This window comes from Passer montanus, unplaced genomic scaffold (assembly GCF_014805655.1).
Source record: "Passer montanus isolate IOZ18808 unplaced genomic scaffold, ASM1480565v1 scaffold15, whole genome shotgun sequence".
NCBI lineage: Eukaryota > Metazoa > Chordata > Aves > Passeriformes > Passeridae > Passer > Passer montanus.
Window position 1 is genome coordinate 874,676 of NW_024362051.1, and position 19,595 is coordinate 894,270.

General features: G+C 40.1%; 1 protein-coding gene across 2 annotated transcripts in view; it reads left to right on the forward strand.

Moving 5' to 3' along the window:
• The window catches only part of SLIT3 (slit guidance ligand 3), a 524,200-nt gene that overhangs the window by 360,092 nt on the left and 144,513 nt on the right, over positions 1 to 19,595 (forward strand). For both annotated transcript variants that reach the window (XM_039701675.1, XM_039701676.1), the window contains 2 exons: positions 8,437 to 8,508; positions 13,718 to 13,789. In XM_039701675.1, the coding sequence (XP_039557609.1) occupies positions 8,437 to 8,508; positions 13,718 to 13,789 (144 nt within the window). The remainder of the gene's footprint in view (positions 1 to 8,436; positions 8,509 to 13,717; positions 13,790 to 19,595) is intronic.

The following is a 19,595-nucleotide window of genomic DNA, read 5'->3' on the forward strand; positions in this document are numbered from 1 at the left end:
GTTTTTCTCTTATCAAGAATACAAATGTGTAGAAACTCTAAACTTCATGGAAAAACGAATGACAGTTTTAATTTTACACTGTTCTTCCTCCTGAAAGAAAATTATAATAATTTTCCCAGGCTTCCAGTAAATACTGCAGCTGAAGCCAGCAGAGTATTTTTGAACACTGCAGTAAATGCTCCATAATTGTCTCTGGTGGCAAGTTCTCTGGCTGGGGAATCAGGTTGGCTCCTGCAGTTGAATCATATAATATGATTTTCATTCACTGCTGTAAATTGGCTCTGGACAGCCTCTCATGTCTAACCTGACTTCTATTTTCTGGATCTCACCAGGCAAACTATGTCTTGCATTCCACAGAAGTTTATTTTGTCGGGCCAAAAATATGTAGAAGATTTTTTGTTGAGTTCAAAACACAAAAATAATAAAGAAATAATAAATATCTTAGATTGATAGTCAGTGAAGAAAATATAAATATATGGAAAATTATAAGAATATAAGGTATTTTCTGTGCTGAGATAAATTAAGGAAAACAGAAAGCTGTACTTCACAGTTTTAGAAAACAAGAAGCAACAGCAGGGAGTTTCTGCTGCAAGATCAAGGCAGATTTATTTCTTACATCTTTACTTTTATTTCTGAAGTTGTGTAACTAAAGTCATCTGCAGGCACAAGAAGGTGGGTTTGTTTCAATACATTTCTAGATTTCATACACATGGGAATTTTATTTCAGCCATAGTAATTTTTACCTTCTTCACTGCTTTTTATAATTGGGAGATTTCTTTTCAAAAAAAAGTTATGTAGAGGTTAATTTACTCAAGCAAGCTGTGTAGGATTAAAATTAAAAGGTTTGTAGGTTTGAGATTGTTTTAGGTTTTAGTTTGGTTTAGGATTTTTTGGGTCTGTGTATGTCTAGTCTCTTTTTCCCAGAGACATCACTTCAGTCCAGTATAAACACAATTTAATAATTACTAATAAAAATGAATGGTGTAACCAAAAAGGCATATATCTTTTATCTAATACAAATTTCACTGCAAAGCTCCTGTGTTGCCAAGCAAAATAAAGAGATTGCAATATATAATGAGTATATACATTTTTAAAGCTGTTTATGAAGCGAAAAAGCAATTACAGAAAATTAAATAGAGAGCATAAAATCACAACTTTGACATAAAATATACTAATCAGATTTTTTACTGGATGAAATACTAATTGTTTTTTGACTAGCACATGTTCTGTTTATTTTTCTTAAAAAGACTGTGAAAATAAGAAAGGATTTGAGGAATGTCTATTGTCAAATAATAGAATCTGTTGAGAAAATATTACAGGTGGCAGAATTTCAACTACCAAAAAGCTACTTAATTTTCCTGCTAATTTCTGGTGTTCTGCCTTTTCCATGTCAGTACTGTAAATGTCCAGTAAAAACAGATGTACAGAATGTACACTGCTCTTAACAATAAGTTAGATTTGGGATTAAAAAATAACTTTTTGGGGTTTTTTTCTGTCAGCTTACTTCCATTTTCACTAAAAGAATAGTTTTGTATTACAACTTGACAAATAAAATGCAAATCAGCTTGAAATCCTCAGATCCCTGAGCTAGTTACAACATTGTGAGAAAACGTGGGAAGTGATCTGGGCTGGAAGTTTCTTGAAATAATTGGAAGCCAATAGAGGGTGGTCAGAATCTACCTCCTCAAGCAATAATTAAACAGCAATCTGATGTGTTTAGGGGTTAGTCTTTCTGGGACACCACAGAGCTTCTCAGTGAAGCAAATATTCTAGGTCTGGCTTGTTAAAAACTATCCTACAGGTTTATATTTATCAGATTCAACCGTTGGTGAATGATTGCTTTCACATAGGTGCTTGAGAAACTGTTTGTATCCCTTCAGAACAAAAAAACCCAACCTCAAAACAACCCCACTAAAAAATTCCGAAAAAAAAATCAGTGAAAAGTGCTCAGCAGAGGTGTGAGTGGGGGTCAGAGCAGATGCTGGGCTGGAAGTGAATTCTAGAACTCTGTGCAGCACCCTGGGGATGGTGTTTTTGTAGCCTTCTGGACTCAAATCCCTGAGTCTGAGCTGGAGTCCCTGGGATGGGCTCCATGTCCCTGCTGTTCACTGCACCACAGCACCTCAGAAACACCAACAGGGAACCCCTGTGCTGCTTGAACGAGGGATGGAATTACCAGCAGGGACCTGGAAACTGCCAAATCCCTCCAGCCCAAGGGCCCAGCTTCCTGCATTTGTGTTCACAGCCACAGGCCCTGCACAGAGGTGAAATTCTTCCTGCAAACCCTGATCCTGAGCCCACATGCCCCAATAAAGTCAGCTGAGATGGGAAGTTACCTGTCTAGTCTAGAATCAGAGCAGGGAGGCATTATTTTGTATTCTACCCCCAAAACAGCTTCTGATTAACCTTGAACAGCCTCACAGGTGATGGCTCAGGGGAGCTCACCTGGACTTTTACATCTGGGCACAGCCCAGCAGCATTCCTGCAGGCATGGGAGGGATCTCAGGGGGAGCCTGCACCCTCATCCAGGGCTAAAGGAAAATAGATGAATGACACTGGCAGGGACATTGCAATGAAAGGTGATGAGAAGGGCCAAAATTTCCCACCACAAATGTGGAGTGTCACAGTGGTAGATGGAGAAACTTTGAGGTTTGGCAGTACAATGCTTCATTCTGGTGTTAATGTGGTTAGAGAGACATTGGTGTTTTGTCAAAAGATGTTTTGTGAAATACCAGTCTGCGGATTTCTCTGGTGTTTCCTGATTGTCTGTGCTATATTTAATGCAAAATTAACATGCTACAACAGAGGGGATGGATTTTTAATGTGGCTGCCATCACAAATCCAGTGGTTACCAGCTGATACCTGAGCAACTGCTCAGCTACACAGCTGAAACTAAATTCACTGCAGGGTGTCAGAAGATCCAATGTCACTAGCACTGCTTTTAGCGTAACACCATGGTATCAGGGAACAGATCAAAACATCTGTTTTCATTCTGAAAGATGTCTTTTGGTGAGCAGAATTATCTGTGTAACTTCCTAGGTAGATTTATGTTGACAAGTCACTTCACTGTTGATAGGATTTTGTCTCTTGAAGATCTGCCCTCGGGTGAGTTGTTAGGAAGCAGCCCTGTCTGGAACTACAGCAGGAGCTTGACAGCTAGACCTGAAAATCAACAGCAAAGGGAATATGAAGGGAAACTCCAGTTGTCACCTTTATTAATACAGGTGGATGCTTTACTGGCTCTCAGCTCTCCATTTCCTAAGGCAGACCCCATAAGAGGCATTTATAATGTGTATTATTAATTTCATTTGGAAGTCATTCAGGTTCTGTGATAGAAGACACCAGTATAAAAATCTTGGAGGACTATTTGTTCCGGGGTTTTTTAGTGGTGGTAGAGTCTGGCTGGGGTGGAGGGTGAAGGCTTTAACTGTTAAAACAAGCAGTAAGCACAGACTTCTAAAATCCTCCATGTCCTGCCATCCCAAAGCACTTTGTTTTCCACCTGGGGACTCAGGGGTGAGAGACACAAAAAGCTGTTCCCTGGGATATCTGTCCATGAGCACTCTCTGAAGCAGCAGGACTGCAGGTTTTGGCCTGGCACTGTGGCTGTTCCCCGTTTTGCTGCTGGATGAGCTGCAAGTCCTGGCTGTGACTGCAGGGCTCCCTTCTCTCCCTACCAGGGCACTCCCATCCAGGGCTGTCCTGGGTAAATACTTCAGTGCAGCTACCCAAACCTGCTGTGCATGCTAGGAGTAAACATTTTGTTTCAGAACAGGCAAGAAAGGTATCAGGACAGGGATCACATCCAGCTCATACGTGTAGTAAGAAGACCATGGATGATGGTGATTTGTTTAGTGTGATTTATTCACCTTGAATACTGAAAATCCCCTGTGGACTTTTCTTCATCAGAGACCAAAATGCATGGTAAGATATGAGAGCCTAAATGATGAGATAAAGGTAGAATAATAGTCCAAGCAGGTTTTTATTATCCAGTTGTTTCAGTCCCTGGGTTGATTGTTGTGTTCCCTAGAAATTTCCTCCTTCCTAAACCAAACTGTTCTCCCCATCCCTGGCTTCTGTCACCATGGATGTGGATGCTCCTTCTTTCTCCACCCAGTTCCCTGCAAATCCCTGCTTATAGGGCAGGAGGAAAGCAAGGATTTTGCCCTTCCCAGCACCTTTCACAAGGCTGTGTGTCCTGCCAGGTGCCACAGGTGTGTTTCCCTGTCTCAGAGGTGGCTTTGGCTCGGGGCTGTTTGGTCCTGGCAGCCTGAGCCATGCCAGCCCAGCAGAGCCCAGGGAACAATCTGGCTCATCCCCTCTGTGTCCCAGCAGGGCCTCAGTGCCTGCCCCCTGCCCAGGGACCTTGGTGACACTCAGGCAGGAGCTCCTGGCACTGTTAATAGAGCGTGGCTGTCTCATTTGTAGGCTCTATTCATCTGACAGCAGAGAATTATCAGTACTGATGCTTCACTCCCTCTCTTTTTCTCCAAGGTAGTGATTTGTCTATGTTATGGGTAGGTAAGCTTGACAAAACATTGCACATTAGCAGCTGAGACAGTGTTTGAAATGGGAAAATTGCTAGCAAACTGCTCCATTAGAGACCCAAATAACAAATTCTTTCTTTCCCTCAATGAAAGAGAGATAGTTAAAGCCCAAATTAATACGTCTGTCTCCCCAGCTCTGCAGGGGGAATCACTCTTCAAGACGAATGGCTTCATCACTCCTGAGTGTGAGCTGGCTCTGCTAAGTCCCTGTTAGGCAGAGTTTTTTATCCTTTTGTGTTTTGCCATCCTGGGCGTGAGCAATGCAGGCGCCACAGGAGGAGGTGATGAAAAGATTTGCACCTCAGTGAACTTTGAGATGGATTAGCATGGGAATTTGAGTGCTTATTCTTTATCCTGGGATAGTTTTTCATCTTTAACTGCATGGTTTCCCCGGGTTTGTTTTGTTCTGTTTTTTTTTTTCTCTGATATGTTTACTTTTTACTCTCATTGCTGCAAAGTCCTTTTTAAAAAAAGTGGGAAGAAGGAGGACTTTATCCTGCCTAGCATCATGTTATTACAAGAAAAAAATGGATCTGAATCCAGTGGGCCCCTCATACTTTCCAATCTCTGATGATATATTAGAAAAGAGAAAGGAAATTGTTCCTGTCCTTTGATGTTGTTGTCAAAGCCTCTAAAATAAAGCTGGGAGAGGCAGACAGAGTATTGCTGTGTGGGAGGGGGGAGATGTGCTTCAGTTCATCTCAGCACTCAGCTGGCAGCAGGTGACATGGCACAACCACAAGGGCAACAGAGGATCAGCAAAAACCTCTGGGAGTTTGAACAGCACCAATTCACTTTATCAATTTTGTGAATTCCCCTTGGCGAGTCTCTTAAATAGAGCTGAGTATGAAACACCACAGGAGAATCAAGAAAAATTTTATTGAGCTTTAAGAAACTTTTAATGGGAGGGGAGGTAGTAGTTTAAATTATCAAAATTTAGCTTTTTAGGACTGTGTGTCTTGTACAGATTTCTCAAATGTATTGTAAAATTATTTTATAGTATATTCTGGTAATACCCCCCAGAAAATGAACTCCCAGATGTTGCTTTACACTAGCATAGATGTTTTTATAGTGTATGACAGCACTCCATAGTATAGGGATAGACCATAAAAACCAGTTTTCCAAAGGTCATGTTCTAGGTAACCTAGGTATTCTTCTCTGAAATAAAATGTGGCTGCAAAATTTACACTTTCTTACTTTTTGGAGGAAAAAAGAACAATATGAGGTAAGAATACTGCTTTTCACTTTATTTCAAAGATGGCATCTCTAGCAGTTTCCCATTGTATGGCTTCTAATTAGGCCTTCATCACCCTGAAATTTCCAGCTTCCCTTCTGGCAGAGCCTAGAACTTCTTGAGATTTTTAATTGTCTGCTGTACTCAACATGTCATGTATGAGCTAAATGAGGTGAAAGAGTAAAATATTAATACACACAATGTGTTTCCTGTTATTTTACCTGTGAAACTGCATTGTGTTTTTCAGGCTAGGTCTGCCATCCTGTAACATGCATTTATGTAAAAAGTAAATAGAAGTCAAGTTAGTACTTTGTTCTGTTAAAGCACAGGCTTATTTAATGCAGCACTTGGTGCTCTGGTTTGTGCCCAAATTGGAGCCCACCTGCCAACAAACCTGGTGAGGGCCCGTGGTGCTCTGGTCCATCTGCAAGGTGGAGTGCACTGAGCAGAACGTGCCATGAGCGTTCCTTAGTCCTTCATTTGCAAAGGGTCTCCTGGAATAAAACAATGTCAGGTGCTGTGGTGGAAATACAGCAGCAGATGACAAGAGCCTTGTCCATCTATTTCTGTACAGGCCATCTGTAGGAAAGGGTGAAGAGTTCACTAGGTAGCTCCAGAATGAAACTCTCAAATAACTCCTGTTGCTGTCTTCCTCTCCACTTTCCTAGAAATTTATTTATCTTTTTTTTTTTTTCATTTTTTTATTACTTGGGACCTGAGGCCGGCTATTCCAGTTTTGGGTATTTTATTCACCCTCTTTGGGGAGAAAACTCTGTGTATATCTCCACCCTTGAGTCACTAAAATTGCCTGGGAATTTTGCTTGTAAAGAGCTCCGCGTCTCCCCCCATCCCTGCCTTTGGGTTTCCCTGGAAGGGCTGCGTGCTGCCCTGGTGTGCAGGATGGCTGAGCCCCCAGTTTCCATCCCCAGGGCCAGGAAATCGGGCAGGCATGACCCTCTTTTGTTCCTAGAAGTGCCTGCACAGAAACGCTTGGGAGGAGTTAAACACCCGTCTGGCAAGCTGACAAAAAGCCTTTATGGGAAGAGTGTGTGCTGCTAATTCTGGTGACAAACACCCAACAATAGTGGCGTGCTGGAGCTCACAGCAATTTGCATTTCACTGTGGACTTGCCAGAAATGAAATGTGTTATATTTAGACCAACTGGAAGGGAAATCTCAGACACTAATTCAAATCACAAAACAAGGAATAGAATTAACTCTGATCACAACCTTTAAGAAATAGATGGCTACAGATATAAAAGAGGGCGAGCACATTGGCTGTACAAGCTGACTGTGCAAATATCAAAATATTTATACTTAAAGAGCTTCTTAGAGTATAAATGAGCTGGCAAATTATCTTATTTTTAAGGGGATTTTTTTCTTTTGCTCATGAAAGCACAGATCACCAGAGGGATAGAGAGCTTACACATTTCCTCTTTACTATTCCCTAGTACTTTGCAAACCTTGATTTACTTCTCCCTTCTCCCATTTCACTTTATTGTCATTCCTGGTTCTAAAGTTGTTTTGTTTTTTTCTCCCTCTGTATTGCTGCAGCAACTTGAAATGACTGGAGTGCCTCATTTCATCATTCCAATATGTTTTTGTATTTCAATTCTAAGCCATTTTCAACCATAGATTTTTTTACTATTTAAACTGTTGGTTTTTAGGACATTTTGGGGGAAAAAAATACACAACATTTCAATAATAAATAAGAGCAAGGTTAAACCACATTTTGGTCTCAGTCCCAACTCAGTAGAAATTTAGCCACCATGGTCAGTGGAATTTGTTGTTTGAGGATCCACTTTTACATTTCTAATGGAGATGAATATTTAAAGTTCATCTGAGGAGAAGCCATTCCTTTTAGCAGGAATTCAGGGAACTTGCTGACAAATACTTGAAAGTACTATGGGGAAGGAACAGAAATTCATCTCAGTGGTTGCTGTAGGCGGTGTCTTAAAGCTGCTTACATTTTATGTTAGTGATACATGCATTTATGGTACTTCATAAAGAATACTTCTTTCAAGTCAAATACTAGAAATAAAAACAGCTGACTTTTTATGTAGTCTGGACCATATTTTAGAAAAGCTTAAATATTTGGTAGTTGGAATAGGAAGATGCAGATCTCTTTTTTTACCCTTAAAACATAAAATGCTCCCCACCCTCTTAAAGATGTGAATTCACCTTGCAGTGAATTCAGTTTGGTTTCTAGCATGTTCCCAGGTTGTTGCTCCTGAATTGGTCTGATTGTGCTATTAAACTGTTCTCTAACCTGTCCCAGCCCAGCCTAGCTGTCAGTTTAAACAGCTACATTCTATTTACAACAGTTAGTCAAGGAAAGGGTCTGTATTTTCTACCTTAACTTTAAAATATGCCTACTATTCTTTATTAATTCCATAAGCCTTAAAAGTGCAATTCCCTCAGCCTGTGACATTTCTTCTAGACCAATTCAGCAATTTAGCAATCAGAGAGATTATTTTATTTTTCTAAGTAATTTTCTCAGTATTTTTTCTATTTAGTGGACTTCGAAATAAAAACATGTTTTGCATAAGACCCTGTAAAATTGCTTTATATTTATATAAAATGTGCTGTCATATTTAACGTGATTCCTGTCCTGTAGCTGTATAGTTAACATGTATATTGCTTTGTTTGTTTTCAGACGTTTGGAACAAAACCTCATCAAAATCATTCCCCCTGGAGCTTTCACCCAGTACAAGAAGCTGAAGAGAATGTAAGTTTTAATAAGACCAACATGCAAGAGCAATCATGAATCTTCTAGGTTCAATTCGGTATCTTCATTTTTGAAACATATTGGCAATTCTATGTTGAAATCACTGGGGATTGCACAAATCATCTCTTCAGAGTGTAAGCAACAATGGAATTTGGTTCAGGATGCCTAACAGTGCATGAAATCCTTAATAATGCTTAATTTCACTTCCTATTATAAACGATGTGATTTAATTAGTTGTTAGTCTGTTCAGACTTCAAATCTGCTTCCCCAGAATAGATTCGAAGTTCCATTTCTCTTCTCATCCGTTTCTCATCTGTTTGCAGCACGTTGGGGTGGCTGACCCCAGTTGTGGCAGGAGCCACGTTCTTACAGAGCAGTGAGGAGCTCTTTGTAGTGCCTTTGATGTGCTGATGTTGAGATGGTTTGACTGTTTACAAGAAAACAAAGAAACCTGCTGCAGCTTGTTTTCTCTGTTGCTTAATCACCAGTAGATACCCAGATAATTCTTCCTTTTATTACCCCTTGTGTTTTCTCTTTGGATTAAAAACAATAATAATCCTGGTGTGTAGCAGTGCTGTCATGCAGATAAGATGAGGCATTCCCCCAGTCAGGTTTTTCTTTCATTTTTGACTGACATGTGAGAGATGATGTGACAGTTCCACCATGATACAAATCATGGTAAAGCAATTTACCCCTGCTTCCCCACAGAATGGAGATATTGCTGTTGCCACTGGAGCAGTAACTCCAGAAGTCATTCAGGCTTTGTAGATGAGTGCTAATGCTGCTGGAAAAGTGCCTTTGCAGTTCTCCTCTGATGTGAACAATGCTGGAATTAAGACACTGTCAGCTCATTTCACAGAAGACATTGGATTAGCAGATAGCTTTGGGAAACTGAAGTCAGTTTGCACCATACCATTGATTTAAGGGCAAAATTGCTGTGTTTTCCAGTCCCAGCTTAGCAAGTTCCTAGAGCTGAATAGCTGTAAATATGGATCTGAATATTTAACAGGTCAAATCATCAATCTTAGATGGTCTCTATTCTTCTGTCTCACTTTCAATATATCTGTATGTATTTTTAAAGAAGTGCTGTATTGGATAGTAAGATGGTAATTTCAGTGAATAATGATGGATCCCTTTTCAGTGACCTAAATTGTAACTTTTTTATTATTAAAATCACTACACGGTTCTTTCTAAGGTATGACTAATTTTAGATTTTTGTGATGTTTTACTGTCTTTTCACTTTTCATTGATAGATGAAGTATAGTTTCATGGGAGTTGACCAAAAAATATTCTTTAATGTAGATGGCTGCCCTATCCAATGTAGCACTTGCTGTGTGAAATTATTAATGTCAGAATTTCACAGCAGAATTCCATTAGCAAGTGGTGCTAACAGCTTTTTGGGGTATAATTGGCATACTCATTGAGATCCGAACTCATAATGAAATAATAAGTTATTGTGCCAGATGATCTGTGCCAAAGCTTACTCAGAGTGACAGGATCTTGTGGGAGAACTTGGGACAGGTATTTGGGCTGCAGAATGTCCCATAACAAACCTGATGTTTGGCCATTTGTTTATCCACCTGTCTCCTTGTTAAAGTTTAGTTCCTGCTGGGCACTGAGGGCCTGGATTGAACAACAGTTCTGCTGCACATAGTTTTATTGAGGACATTTGTTTCAGTATTTAAAGATATTATTGACACCATATTTTCAAGATTCCCAGTCCCGTTAACACAAAAATATACTTTGGTGAAAAGATTATGTCCTCAAACAAAAGAATCATCCATCCTTTTCCTTAAGAGGAAGGATAAGTTCAGTATCACTGAAGTTTCTTTAGCCTTTCTTCATTTCTGTCACTTTGATTTCAATGAACAGTGCCATAGCAGGAAGATTATAAATTTAATTAATGGATGCCCTCCTGGGGGTGCAAATGCTGAACATTAATATATTTATTGTTATTGTTGCTATTAACTACTATAATAATATTTTATATCATTCAGAGGATAGTATTAGCATAGGCCTGTAAATTGTATTGTGTTTTGCTCCTTCTGGTGAAAAAAATATGCAAGAATATTAGTGATAATAGTCCTCATTTGCAACTCTGTACTCTGTATTTTTATTCTTTACTGAGTATTTCCTGCAAGATAATGAAGTTTCCTTTCCTTAGCTAATTGGGTAACTGAGATTAATTATTAAATTAGATCCACTTGTCCAACATAATCTTGATATGACTTGATATTATTACGTCAAGGTGATAGGAAAAAAATTATATTAATTCAAGTGCTATACTTGCATTTTTCTGTTTAGAATTATCTCTTTGGCAACTTCCAGGATGGGAGAGTTATTTTGGTGATCAGGTTTAGTAAGGGAGCTGAAACCTTTTTTGTCTTGGACTTAATCAGAATTGCCCACATTTCCTATCTCTGCACTTCTGAGGCTTTTAACTAACAAGTTTGTAGAGCAAGAGTAAGAGCCAAGTACATGGAATAACTTTGAAGGTTGTGGTTGCACCTCTCTAGCTCTGATGCTTGTAGTGGCATTTCATGTTGTCAGACTAATTTTACCACATTTTAGCAGAAAACACATTGAGATTTCACAGGCTTGCCAGTAGCTCTGTGGAGTTGTGACATTTTTAAGCAGCTTCTACAAACTAAACCGTGTATGACATGGATTTTGCTGAGTACTCTTGTCAGATGAGAACAGTCAATTTTATATGTTGGAGATAATCAAGTAATCTGTTTTTAATAATGTTAGTCAACAAAGAGAGTATTCAACCAATGCTATTAATAGTTTTGTATTTGGCTGCATCTAAAAATAAATCTGTTTTGCTTCAAAATCTTTTGCAGTGAAGACATTTAAGCCATACAGTCATGTGTTACTCAGCAACTTGCTCAGCATCCTTGCTCCCCTGGTGCAAAGTCAAAATCAATTTATGTCCCCAGCTGGTGACTGAGCACAGCCACCCTCCAAGGTGTGTGCAACAACCTTTTCAGAGATTTCTATCATGCTGTCAGAGGTGCAGGGAGGGAGTGTGAGGTGACTGATATCATCCCTGCCTGAGTGCAATCGTGGTAATTTTATTACATTTCCAGTTGAAGGGGCACACTTCCCCTGAGTGATTTTGAGATACCTAAACTAAGAAAATGAGCCTTATGGCATCTAAATTGTCCAAGTTGTGCAGCTTAGAAAAGCCTCTTTGTGTCTTGATGTAAATGAAAGAGAGACGAGGACAATCTCACCAAAGCAGGCCAAACACAGGGACAGAAATACCAGGACAAAATTGAATCCCTCTGTCTCAGTCAAGCCAGAAGGAGATGGAGCCTCCTTATCTGACAGCAGTGGAACTTGGGCTCTAATGGAAAGGAAATAATGTGTCTAATTATCTGCTAATGCTGATTGTAGTGCATCTGCATGAAGTGAGAGTGCCGAGCCCAGCGTGGCGTTCTGCACGTTCAGGCACCATCAGTCACACACTCGTTAGGGTCCAGACAAGGGGAGAGAGGAAGGGTGGGAATGCTGAAACTAAAACACTGCTGGAATATTTCAGTCAAAAAACTAGATGCCCCTTTTCAGATGCTTGTTGTTGTTGTTCAGCAAACTCGCATTTTCCTGTGATTTTGGCAGATTTAAATTCCTCAATATTTAACATTCCTCAATATTTAATGTTCCTCAACAAATAGGACTGATCCACTTCATATTTCTGCTTACTAGATAAAAAGCAGCAGTCAGTCTAAACAAGTTTTACAAAAACCTGTATGAGAATAAAAACAAATGTTCCTACTTTCAAGATAGTTTGGCTGCTGTAAGTTGAGCTGCAAAACCAAAACTTTCCAAGAATCCTGTCCTGTTAGGCAGGATGTTGTGGCAGAAAACATCAGTAGATTGCAGAGCGATTCTTTACGAGCTTTAAAAAGAATCAAACCTTTAAAAAGTTACCAAAAAACCAAACTAATAAATCCCACTTAACATGGCATAGATTTGAAAAGAGTTTGAGGACCTCATTAAAATTTTAACCAACATAATTTGTAGCTCAAAAGATGCAGAGAATGGAAAACCTCTTTACTTTCTGATTAGTAAGTTCTCATTCAAGTGATGTTTTATGTAGAGTCTACCTAAATGGATCCTTAGCACGTGCCGCATTGGAAATATCAGTGAAGATGTACGTGAAATACTGCACTGCTGCGGCTGACAGTGAAGAGATCTGACACTACTGACACAAGCTGATATCAGCTGTCAGGGAGTGCAGTGAGGTGGCTGAAGGTTGTGTCCCAGCTCAGCACCTGGTTGAGCTGATGGACGGAAAGTCTGGGTGACAGTGACAGTCACGATGAGGCCCCCAGCTCTGAGCACCTGCATGCCTAGTGTAGAGAGTTGGGCTCCTTGTGTAAAGTTACTGTGGCACAGTCGGTATTTGCCTTTGTTGTCTGGGCTGGTTATGATTCAAATTGAAGAGTATTTTCCAAACCAGGAGCACATTTTGGTTTAAAAATCCAGCAGGCAGTACTGAGTCAGTCCCATTGACAGCACAGCCAAAGGGTGGAATCTCCCTGGGCTCGCTGACAGGGTCTGCAGTGGGCTGGGGGAGCCCAGTGCTGCTGCCTTCAGAGCTCCACAACTCCCATTCAGCTGCTTGAAGGCTTCCTCCAGTGTCTGAACTTCACCAGATCAGTGCTGAGTTCATTTTGTGCTGCTTGTTTTTCCGAGGCTGTTGAAGCCCAGACCTCAGAGGAGCAGTGCTGGGCTCCCTGCTTTGGGACCAGGGGCTGGGCACTCTGCACGATGCACTCTGCTGTTACCAAGCTGGCCTTCCATGCCTGCACTGCAATGCTCAGACCACCCTTGTGCTTTGTCATGGGCTGCTCCTCGTGCTTGAGGAGGGCTGCAGAGCCATCTCCAGTATTAATGGCTTTGGGATGGTTTTATCAGCGTCACTGTTGTTCTTCGTAAAAACCTTTTTTTAATATCCATTAAATCAAAACCCTTTTTAAGAAGGGTGTTCTCTGTTGAGGCTGTGGCCTGTCATACTGGCTGATGTTTTCTGATCCCTCCTGGAATTTGCCTTTCTCTGCCCTTACATAGTTCATAATTTCTCTGAGATAATATGATCATTTACTTCTGTTTTTATATCAAGTGTGTTCTTCCAATACAGCTAAAATGTTTTCATTAAATTCCTGTTTACTAACATTTTATCAATCCTTCTTTCTTTTCACAGAGACATCAGCAAGAATCAAATAACTGACATTGCACCTGATGCATTCAAAGGCTTGAAATCTCTCATTTCATTGTAAGTAGAAAATAGAACTGAATGGGCATTTGGGGAGAGCTTGCATGTAAGAGGAATAAAAATGATAATGTGCTGTCTGGGGGAACATATGTTTCTGTGTGCAACTGCCAGCTTGTGTGAAGCATCTGATCTTTTGTAAATGAAGAATTTTGTAAATGAAAAATGAAATTTAGAAGGGAGGACTGTCTACAAGTCTCTCATAAGGCTGCTGACTTCTGCACTTCAAATCAGTGCATTATTCAATCTTCTGTACCCGTGCACCTGCAGGCTGCTCCATGCACCCCACTCCTCATGGCACACCAAAACCTCACCTCAGGCATGATTGGTGCTGTTAGTCAGGGAAGAGTTGGGGAAATATTTTCATACTGGATTTTTCTTCTATAGTAAAGAAATTACACTCTCTTTGGAGTTTTCTGGTTTATTTGATTTTTTGCGGTGTGCAGTTTTTTTGATTGGCTTTTGTTTTAGTTTTTGGGAGGTTTTAATGGTGGTGGGTTTTAGTTTGTCTTTTTTTCAAACTAGTTAGGGAAGGACCACATCATGAGAAAATGTTTATATGCCTTAGCTGTAATCACTGCTTTATTAAGCTGATAGGGGACTAAAATATGATTTCATACAGGAGATAAAAGGAAGGTAGGATCTCTTGACAGCCATTTGTTTCTCTTTATAGAGCACAGAAAACTGATTTAGCACCAAGATGAATTTACATGCAGCTGTATTTCAGCCTAGGTACCCACAGCACTATTAAAACAGTTGAGCTTTTAATGGGTATAAAGAGCAATACAAGGTCAGAAGCTGCATATTGAGGATAAACTAGAATAGAGTGGTAGAAGGCCCCACGTTGAGAGAAGAAGGAAACACAGCTAGAATGATATTTACCTGTGTTAATTTTAAAAACAGTATGGAAACAATTATCTCATTAAAATTCATATAACCCAGCCTGGTTCTTAAAAACTGTAGTTTGTTTCTGCAAGCTGACATAAATTTATTTTCTGAATACTGGATAATTCTGAGAAACTGAATAATTTTTTGGCGAGAAGAATATCAGAAAGTTATTAAGTACTAAACTAACATGTTGCAGTAAACCTGTGAGCCAGAATTCAGAAGGATTGGCCCTTTTTTGTGCCCTGAATCCAGCTGGGAGAATGCCAGAAATATATATTAAGTGTTGCTGGTGTTTGTTAAATAGTTCAGGCAGTGTTATTCAACATGCTGTGGAAATGGTCAAATCCCTCACTGCTGTCTGGAAACAATTCAGCAAGAAAGTGACATTTGCTGAAGGCTACAGTTTTGGCTTGGTATGAAACTACTGCTGATGCTGCAGTGCTGCAGCTTCCCGGTCCTGCAAACCTCCTGGCTAGGAGTGAGCTGGATGGCCAAGACATTTCCACTGGGCTTCACTTCCCAAGGCAGAATTTATTCAGCTTTAGCACAGTTAATTCAGATACCCCCAGGTGGCCTCAGGAGTGTGGGACAAAACACATCAGCTTGGACAGGGAGGAAATGAGAATATAAACTGGGCAGGAGTTTATGGTGTTTTGACTTGCAGACAGAAGCAAGTGACATGGCTGTGTATTCTCTGCCCAGTCATCCAGGGCAGTATGTTAAATAAATGATGTTTGAATATGTTCATATCCAAGTGGGTAAAACAGTGCTTAAGTTAATGCCAGTAGGTTATGGCAGGGAGATAGCAAAGGGAACTGCCTCCAAGTCTTTCCTTTGGTTGCCTCAGTTTCCCTCCACCACTGACACACAAAGCTGTAAAACACAGTTTCTCCTCTCCTTGGCAGCCCTGTTTCAAGGACAGCATCAACCCCAAACTTGAAATTATCAGCCTTCTCCTCTAGGGTCAGTTGTCTGCTGTGTTTTCACTTTCTTTTGAAAGGTTTTGCCCCTGCTGTTCATTGCAGGTAGGTGTTACAAATGTTTTCCCTATAGTTGCCAAGCCATGGTTAGATCCCTCATTTTTCGTGATGTGTCACTCAGACCTGGCGGGTTCCTCTCTAGTTCTTTCAGTTTCTGAGCCCTAGATACCTTTATGGAGCAAGATGACATGCTGGTCAGCAGAATCTGGGTTTCTCTGAAGAAAGCTTCCCCAGGTTTCTACCCCTGAGAAGCAGAGTATCTTTTGTCTGGGCTTTTCCACAGCCACCAGCCCAACTCAGGCAGGCACAGAAAGACAGAGGCAAGAGAAGAGGACTCCTTGGAGCTGCCAATGACACTGCCCAAGGGGAAGGAGCAAGGAGGCAGCAATGAAGTGAGACAGTGGTTTACCAGTGTTTTCCCTCTTAGCAGCTCAGTCTTTTGGGTGCCCAAGGCCCCAGTAACTTCTCTCAGCTGCATGTCCTGAAGGAACACTGCTCTGCATACAAGGAACAACTCTTTCTGTTCCTGCACCTCACTCAGGTGTGATTGGTGCATAAATTTTAATGAGACATCATTGAGGTTTACTCTCTGCACAGAGCAGCTGGACTTTGCAGCTGAGTTCCAACCAGAAGAAAGAAGGGGAAAGTATTAATGCACAAATGAGAGCAAGCACCTTGGTTGCCATTAAAAATGGAGTGCTGCTGTACAACCTAATATCCTTGTGCTTTTTTTATCTGTTTTTATTCCCATTTTGTGCTCCTCGCTCTGCTCCCTGCTTGCACGCAATCACAGTGCTCCCTGTGGGTCTGGGGAGCCAGAGTGTTCCTCTGGAAGGCAGCCAGCGTTGTTAGTCTGCCTGCCTGATGCAGGCCTGGGTTTAGTGAGTTCTGCTCTGCTTTCTCCTGAAGTCAGCTTGCCTTGGTGTTTCCAGGCAGAAATGCTTCTCAGAGTACTCTGCCTGTTGTGCCTGTGTTGAGATGGTAGGGAAAAAAGTGTATTGCAGTTTTCAAACATAGGAATGTTTATAACAGAAGCTATTTCCTCTAAAATGTCTAAAACTTAAATTGTTTTAAAATGCTAAGTGATCCATGTGCTAGCAGGTCATAAGTTTTTTTATTGTAAATCTATATATTTTCTCTAATAAGAAATTCACCTGTGGGAGTCAAACAGGACACAAAAGGATTATACTTGAAACAACCGTTTCTACCTTGGATTTTCTCTGCATTTAGCAAAAAAAGGACAAGTTTGTTCCTGTAGGGTACTCAAGACTTCTCCATTCTCCACATGCAGGAAGAAATAAGTTATTTTCTCTATGCCCATTTTTCAATGGATTTTGTTCCCTATTCATATTTTTCTTTGGAACGAGAAATTTCTACTTAGAAACATTTGGGGAAGCACATAGCTTCTTTTTTTTTTCCTGGTTGTTGCAGAATAAGGAACTGGAATCATTATGCTTTAAGAACTTTTCCCTTCTTTTTCCTGGAGTTTCCTGGCTTTTCCTTTTCTTCTTGCTGTGCTGGAAGAATTAGTCTTGCTATACAATACTTCCTTCATAAAAGTATGGGAGCAAATAGTATCCCTGCATTGAGAAGCGTGGCAGAATTGGTTGGTTGCAAGGGAATGTATTACCTGAATTTGAAGGAAAAGTTAGAGAAACACTGTTTGTAGTACCTGTGTTTGTGTTCCATGGTTAGCAGGGCTTTTGCAGGAGCTGGAGTGGTTAATAACAGCCCAGAGCATGGGGGACAATAGGAATAGCTTAGTGTTTCAAGACTGCTGCACACACTTTCTGAAGTAAATTAATTTTCCATTTAATCAACCCAGAATCTGTCTGGTATCGGTGAGAGAATTGTATCAGCATTTGGTTATTGTTAATAGTATCAGAGATAGATGTGGTCCTGGGGTCAGTAAAGCTCCCACAAATGCAGGTTTGGAAGACCATATCCAGACTGTCTGGGGACCTTTTATGAAATATGACAAAACAGTCTGAGCCTTCAGGGTGTTAAACTGCATGAATAAGTTTTAGACTGTTGCAGAGGGAGAATTCCTTTGGTTTTGTTCATATACTGAATTAAGCTAGTGAACACTTTAAAAGTGTTAGATCAGCCTGGGCACAAAGACAAGAGACAGCTTAGGTTTTGACATAGCAGTCCCATTTAGACCATCATCTCCTGGGTGATGATGTATGGGGTGTCATTCATGGTGATTTGAAATCTGCAATAAAACATTGTCTATTGCAATAGCTGACAAACTTATTTTAAGGTAACAAATTGCTTTGGATGATTTTACTGTGATTTATTTAGCTTAGCTTGTTCTGAAGAAATATGAAATAGTGCAGGGGGAAAAAAATTACAAGTCAAAGTTTCTTTTAGATATTAGAAATTTATTGCTGTTTTTATCCCTATCAATTCGTCCTCTTCTGAAAACCTGAATTCGTGTTGAGCCTGTGCCATTGTACATAGCTTGGGAAATATAATTCTTCCTAGCAAGAATTGTTTTCACAGTCTGAAGGAAAGTTAAAAGCATTCTGAGGACTGAAAAAGACATTGCATAAAGTCACAATTTGACACTTCAGTAAGAATGTTTCAGCCCAGCCAAAATAAAGGAACACTTAGCTGGAAACCATATGGTCTAAAGTAAGGGATTCTGTGCTAGGCTTTCATACCTCAAAAAACTCTGTGTCACCTTCAAGGGAAAAATCTCTGTATTCTGTGATCTGACTTAATGAAGCAGCTAAATTGCAACTACATTTGCAAGTAAGGAAGCTGAGGAGCAGAGACATAAAAGAAAGAACACAGCAATTATTGTTTCACACCCTTCGAAGGTGGTGTTAAACTTCTGCGCATCTGAAAGGCCATGTAGTGGTAAAGTCAGTGCAAATTCCCTCTTTTTAAAATGGTGCAAGAAGTCAGAATGGATAGAGACTGTGAAGAATCAGTGTAAATTTCATGTTTTAGGACCCTTCTACTGAAGGTTTGGTCCATCATTGATTATATTGTCACCCAACATATTTATGGCTGCGTGTGCTTCCTGTGTTTCTTTGTGTGTGGTGTGTCCCACAATTGCAGATCAATCTATGCAGTGACTGTTTTCACTGTTTAATCTTTATTTTAGAATATCATGGGTTAAACAGCAAAACGTGAAGCTTAGTAGTAACAATTAATTATTTAATTGGAAATTTAATATCTAATATGTCTTGGGATGAATACATCATTAGGGGACTATTAAAATATGATGCCAGAATCAGGCTGAAGCAACACAATGCCTCATTTGTGACTGTTTTATATTTGTATAACTTCTTGTTGCAGATCCATAATGACTCTTTAGGGTGCTGCTCCCAGGGATTTCCAGAGCTTGCAGTGCTGCCAGGGGTTTGTGCTTTATGTGCTGTGGTATTTGTCAGACCCGTGGCTGACTTAGCCTCCTAAAGATGAGGAGCCAATGAAGAATCAGGAGCCCACACAAAAAAAAACTTAGTAATATTTTTGTGTTCTAATTAATGTTCTAATTCACTGGTTCACTGTCTATTGGCAGCAATTACTGAAGTACTTTTATTTTTATTATATGTTAACTTTGTTAGTGTGTTTTTAATTAAGAAAAAAATGCTTTGTGTCTAAAATTTCAGGTGCTTTGGGATAGAAGAAGGGTTGTGTTCCTGTGCCAAGCTTGCACATTAGCCAGGACACCTGCATGTCCTGCAACATGTGTGGGGGAAGCAAGTGAACACCATTTTTAGAACTTGTAGTGTAAAAGGGCAAATCTCCTAAAATTTACCTCAGCTGGTAAAAGCACTGGAGATATAAACAAAGTTCTTGAATCAAATTGGTCATGTTTCCTCCTGTATGGCTTTTTTAAGTTGGTGTGTGTTTGTTTGTTTTTACTTTGTTTGGTTGTTTGTTGTTTGGTTTGGTTTGGTTTGGTTTGATGTTTTTTGTTTTGG